Source organism: Lolium rigidum, chromosome 4, assembly GCF_022539505.1.
Source record: "Lolium rigidum isolate FL_2022 chromosome 4, APGP_CSIRO_Lrig_0.1, whole genome shotgun sequence".
NCBI lineage: Eukaryota > Viridiplantae > Streptophyta > Magnoliopsida > Poales > Poaceae > Lolium > Lolium rigidum.
This window is the reverse complement of record NC_061511.1, coordinates 279,403,750-279,410,025: the sequence shown is the minus strand read 5'-3', so window position 1 is coordinate 279,410,025 and position 6,276 is coordinate 279,403,750. Positions and strand designations below refer to the sequence as shown.

Genomic DNA, 6,276 nt, shown 5'->3' with positions numbered 1-6,276 from the left:
TGGGCAATCGAACATTTTCCGGTAGAAGCCCCCTCAATGCAATCGGAAGCAACCGTGTCATTATCACGTGATAGTCATGAGACTTCAGGTTCGGAATGTTTTCTTCTCCATATTTATTATTCCCTTTATATTGGAGGAGAAGCCGGACGGGACCTTGATACCGCGTGGACATTCAAAAAATATTTCCATCTCTGCTTTTGTAAGAGCGTAGGCTGGAGTAATGACGTCCTTTATCTGTCTCATGCAGTTTTTTAGGGTCTTTCCTACGTTGCTGGTCCTCCCGTGCTTCTTGTGTATCTTTTGTCTTCCCGTACACGCCCAGAAAGCCTAGCAGGTTCACGCAAAGATTCTTCGTCACGTGCATCACATCGATTGAAGAGCGGACCTCTAAGACTTCCCAATAGGGTAGATCCCAAAATATAGATTTCTTCTTCCACATGGGTGCGTGTCCGGCAGCGTCATTCGGAACAGACCATCCGCCAGGACCCTTTCCAAATATTACATCTAGATCCTTGACCATACCAAATATATCAACACCATCACGATGGGGAGGCTTCCTCCGGTGATCAGCTTCACCGTTGTAATGCTCGCCTTTCTTTCTTATGGGATGGGTGTGCCTAAGAAATCGACGATGCCCCAGGTACACGACCTTCTTACATTTTTCCAAATAATCACCTTCGAGCTCATGTAAACAGTGCGTGCATGCATTGTATCCCTTGTTTGACTGTCCTGAAATATTACCAAGAGCAGGCCAGTCATTGATGGTTACGAAAAGCAGCGCTCGTAGGTCAAATTCCTCCTGCTTGTGCTCGTCCCACACAGGTACACCTGCTATGGACCACAGATGTAGAAGTTCTTCGACTAATGGCTTCAAGTACACATCAATGTCTTTCCCGGGTTGCTTCGGGCCTTGTATGAGCACTGGCATCATAATGAACTTCCGCTTCATGCACAACCAAGGAGGAAGGTTATATATACAAAGAGCCACAGGCCAGGTGCTATGGCTGCAGCTCTGCTCTCCAAAAGGATTCATGTCATCTGTACTTAGACCAAACCTTAAGTTCCTTGCATCCTGTGCAAATTTTGGGAACTCTCTATCGATTTTTCTCCATTGGGATCCATGAGCAGGGTGCCTCAACATCACGTCTTTCTTACGGTCTTCTTTGTGCCATCGCAACAACCTAGCGTGCTCTTTATTTCTGAAGAAGCGTTTCAGCCGTGGTATTATAGGAGCATACCACATAACCTTGGCAGGAACCCTCTTCCTGGGGCGCTCGCCCTCAACATCACCAGGGTCATCTCGTCTGATCTTATACCGCAATGCAAGTGCACACCGGACATGCATCCAAATTCTCGTACTCACCGCGGTAGAGGATGCGATCATTAATGCATGCATGTATCTTTTGCACATCTAATCCTAGAGGGCGAGACAATCTTCTTCGCTTCGTACGTACCGGCGGGCAATTCGTTACCCCTTGGAAGCTTCCTCTTAATTATTGTCGGCAACTTTCCAAATCCCGAGTCGGTGACACCGTTCTCTCGCCTTCCATTGCAACAATTACGAGTGTGCTCGCCTAGCTTTTTATGGCCATCTTCGCAAGTTGGGTATAACAATTTGTTGTGATCTTCTATCATCTTGTCGAAGGCCAACCTTTCCTTTTCAGTTTCACATTCTCTCCTTGCATCAGCAATGGCCCGACCAAGATCATCATCGCTAGTGCTCATCTGGTGCCTCTTGATCTTCTACTTCATTGTCTTCATTGCCTTCTGCAGTATCATCGTATTCAGGGAAATTGGTATAACCGTCATCATCCTCTTCCTCTTCTTCATTGTCTTCCATCATAATTCCTCTTTCTCCATGCTTGGTCCAACAATAGTAACTGGGCATGAAACCGGATCGCAGAAGGTGGCCGTGAATGGTACTCAAGTGAGCGTAATTTACGGTATTCTTGCAGTCAACACATGGACAATACATGAAGCCACCATGTTTGTTTGCCTCAGCCACAGCCATAAAATTACTCAGGCCTGAAGTGAACTCGTCAAAGCGTCGGTCAATGTACATCCATTGCCGATTCATCTGCATGATATAATTAAGCTGATCAAAACCATTACAGAACATCATGATGTATATATACACATGCCATTTATCAATTACAAATGAAAAGGATAAAGTTGTTAACCTCGATGGAGAAGAAAAAAGCAAGTTAAGTGTGGCTTGATTTGTGCAAACTCAAGTGGCAAATACTCTTAAGCATTTCATCGAACACCTCTTGTGCATGTGAAGAAGAGAGCAAAGCAATACACCCCTCTTGTGAATAAAGTGAAAAAATGGCTAAGTGTGGCTCACACTTGGGGCAGGGGCAAGGTTATATAGCCAGATTGGGGACTTTGTCCCGGTTTGTAATACAAACAGGTCCAAAGGGTGGGCCTTTGGACCCGGTTTGTACTACAAACCGGGACTAAAGGTTTCCCACGCCTGACATGGCCTGCCGCGCCCTGCCGCCGACCCTTTAGTCCCGGTTTGTAGTACAAACCGGGTCCAAAGGCCGCTAACGGACAGGCGCCAGCGAGTGGGGTCGCCCTGGGCCAAACGAACCGGGACCAATGCCCCCCATTGGTCCCGGTTTGGTTCAGAACTGGGACATTTGCTCCCAGGGGTTTGGGACCAAAGGCCTCTTCTCTACTAGTGACTCTTGAAGGCATGAAACCGTCGAGTAATAACAACATCATCAAGTGATTTGAATATCTCCCGTTCAGTGTAGCATATCATCAAGTGATTGAACCAATCATCATTCATCTTATTTCCTAATTTAGACTTGATAATTTTCATTGCCGAAATTTTTCTCTCAACAGACGTCGTCGACACATGCAATAACAGAGCCAACATGACGAGCTTGTAAACAATGAAAATGCCAAGTGTTTCTCCGTTTCAACCATTTTTGTAGCCAAACTTTCAACATCTTTGCAAGAAGAAAAGGCAACATGATTTATCAACTGAAGAACATAAGTCTCAAGTTGATACCTCAATATAGTACGATCACCATTAGAGAAATCTACACTATAAATTTCAGCAAGACGAAAAAGCTTTTCCACATTGAGCTTGGAGAAAGAATTCGTAGCATCACTAAAGCGATGATTCATCTCAACACATATTTTTTCAATCACAACGTAGAATATTTCAGCCCGATAATAATGAAGATTGGTGATGGTCATGTGCATCTTTTCAGCGCAACCCGCAGCATGACTCGGATTGCGCCCATGTGCATCGACTGTGCTCAATTTATATTTATCATAGAGGCCCAATTTTCATCTAAAGGAAGCGACGTTTTATGATGTGATCCCCATCTAGTATGTCCAGGTTTAGCAAGGCTAATTTGTTGATTCAAGCCTCTTCCTGTAGATATTTCACCTCTCTCAAATCTATCGAAAATTTCTTTGTGACTTTCTTCAACCAATACTTCCATGTTTTGCAAGATGAACTTGATGTAGTCACAATCAAGGATATATACATACTCAAAAATAAATCATGAACGTACGAGGAAGATGAAGTAGCAACAACGACAACAACTAGTTGCAAACGATGTGCAAAGAAATGAGCATAGAAAGCTGAAATTTTAACATAAAATTGTAATTCTAATCATTTTTATTCTTTCCATTTTTCTCCTCTTCACTGGAGGAGCTGCTGTCATCCTCTTCGGCTTCCTCTTCATTCTCCGCTCCAATGGATGCTTTGGCCAATGCTTCTTCCTTTGCTTCTTTGAGTGCCTTGATCAACTTACCCAGGCTGGCGTCCACATCTTTGGCTTTCGACTTGGGCATGAGGTTCTCGGCCACGTCCGCAGGCGACATGTCCACCTCCCCTAGAAGTTGTTGGATTTCAGGGAAAAGCTCGTGGTCGGCGATATGCAGGTAGTTCTTGGCGAGCACCTTGAAGGACTCAAAGCAACAGTAGGACATCTCGATGTGCGAGTCCATCCTGCCCCGTCGGATCAGCGCCGGGTCTAGCTTCTCCTTGTGGTTGGTCGTGAACACGATGATCCGCTCGCCGCCGCAGGCTGACCACAGCCCATCGATGAAGTTGAGCAACCCGGACAGCGTCACCTTGTTCTCTTCATCCTTGGCGACCGGCGGGGCCATCTTGTTGTTTTTCTTGCTGCTCTTGTCTTTCTTTTTCTTCTTTGTTTTGCGTTTGCCGGTGAGATCGATGGAGCAGTCGATGTCCTCGATGACGATGATGGACTTGCCGGTGGTCTCTATGAAGAGCCTGCGTAGCTCGGTGTTGTTCTTGACCGCCGTGAGCTCGAGGTCGTAGACATCGTAGTCGAGATAGTTGGCCATGGCGGCGATCATGGTGGACTTGCCGGTGCCGGGTGGGCCGAAGAGCAGGTAGCCGCGTTTCCAGGCCTTGCCGACGGAGGCGTAGTAGTCCTTGCCGTCGCGGAACATCTCGAGGTCGTCGATAATGTCCTGTTTCTTGGCGGGGTGCATGCCGAGCGTGGCGAAGGTGGAGGGGTGCTCGAGCTTGACGTGGCTCCAGACGCGGCCATTCCAGCCGGACCAGTCGCTGCTTGGGTTGTTGGTGAAGAGGCGGCGCTGGCGGTTCCTGACGGTGGCGGCGCGGCCCTCGGCGAGGACGTGCGGCATGTAGACAGCGTCGATGAGGCCGCGGTGGCGGTGGTGGAAGGTGAGGCAGTACGTGCGGCGCTCCGCCTCGTACGCGGACCAGCTGATGACGTTGGTGCGGGGCAGCGTCTTGGTCTTGCGCCACCAGAGCTTGGCGCCGCGGAACTCGTCGATGACCTCCTCGTGGTCGTCGACGGCGACGCTCATGCGATCGCTACCGGCGGCGAGGTCGGCGCGGAGGCGGCGGGCGCTGGACGCGCAGGTGGCGCTGAGGTAGGCCTCAGCAGCGAGGTAGGCCTCGCTGCGGCCGAAGGAGTCAGGGACCTGCTCGTCGATGGTGATTGTGACGTAGGGGGACACGGCGGCGTGTAAACGGCGGGAGAGGGTGGTGAGGTACTCCTCAAGCTGGGCAGGGACGTACTGCTGCACCATGGACCAGAGAAAGATGAGGCTGGCAACCGCCGACCACAACCCGGCCCAGCCGTAGCCGTGGACGTGGGCGTGGGCGTCGCCGCCGATCGTCTCCATATGGGCGGTGCGCGGTGCTCTGTATCGGGCACTGTTAAGCTGATCTGCGCTTCACTGAACACCCAGGTCTGGATGCATGTCTTTTATAGCAACAAACAATGACGCACGTTGGCCAAATTAAACACTTTTTTCCAACCAGCTTTTGAATTACTCGCGTAAACTGTCAAGTATGCCGATAACTTCTAACTAACGTTGTTGCGCGGAACCATCGATCGTGAAGGAATCTGAAGAAATTCCTGGATTGGCAGGTCCTTATGAATTAAGCAATAAAGCATACAAGAACTTGCCGGCCAAGCTTCCATGTCGATCCACGAATGACAGGTGCTTCACATAAATAAAGTTCGAGAATCAAAAGGGAAACACGCTTCGACCTGCTCACGCGTCATTGGGAGCAGGTGTGCGTGGACTGGACGACGCCAGGCGGGGCAACGTTGATGTGTGATCTTCACTGTTCGTTGAGAAAGTGTCAGTTGAAACCACACACCGAATGGGTTCGTGCAAACCAATGTTGTATTCGAAATGTTCGGTTCAGGTATTAATCTCGCTCGTGCCATACTCACTCTGTTTTTTTATTGTCATCGTTTTAGATTCCGATTAGGTATTTGGGGATTTCGATTCACTATCGAAGATTTACAAATATAAATGGAAAATTGTGGAGGAGGGGCTACAAATTAGATTAAGCAGCTGAAAAATCAAGCTACTATCCTGGGAGAAAGATTAGTTCTTATCAATTCAGTGCTAACTAATATGGTACTGTATATGATTTCTTTTTTCCAACTTCCTAAAAGAGTCTTAAAAAGATTGGATTATTTCCGATAAAGACCAAAATGGAGAGTGGTTTGCCACCCGAAAGATCAAGAAGGTCTTGGAATCCAAGACCTTGAGATCAAAAATAGGACCCTACTTGGTAAATGGCTATTTAAGCTATTAACTGAGGATGGAATCTGGCAAACCCTCCTTCGGAGAAAGTACATTGGTCAAAATGCATTGTCTCGGGTTTACTGAAAACGTTGTGACTCTCATTTTTGGGCTGGCCTTATGGCAACGAAAAAATTCTTCTTCCCATATGGTTCTTTTTTCCATTAGGGATGGATCTGAGATTAGATTATGGGAGGATAAATGGCT

The 6,276-nt window shown here is 47.8% G+C and overlaps 1 protein-coding gene across 1 annotated transcript; it reads right to left on the bottom strand.

Annotated features, from left to right (window-relative positions):
• Positions 1 to 3,494: 3,494 nt before the first annotated feature.
• On the bottom strand, positions 3,495 to 5,151 carry LOC124705374 (AAA-ATPase ASD, mitochondrial-like). Its single transcript, XM_047237105.1, has one exon. It carries the CDS (start codon positions 5,149 to 5,151, stop codon positions 3,634 to 3,636), a length of 1,518 nt encoding a protein of 505 aa, XP_047093061.1. The 3' UTR covers positions 3,495 to 3,633.
• Between the last annotated feature and the right edge of the window lie 1,125 nt (positions 5,152 to 6,276).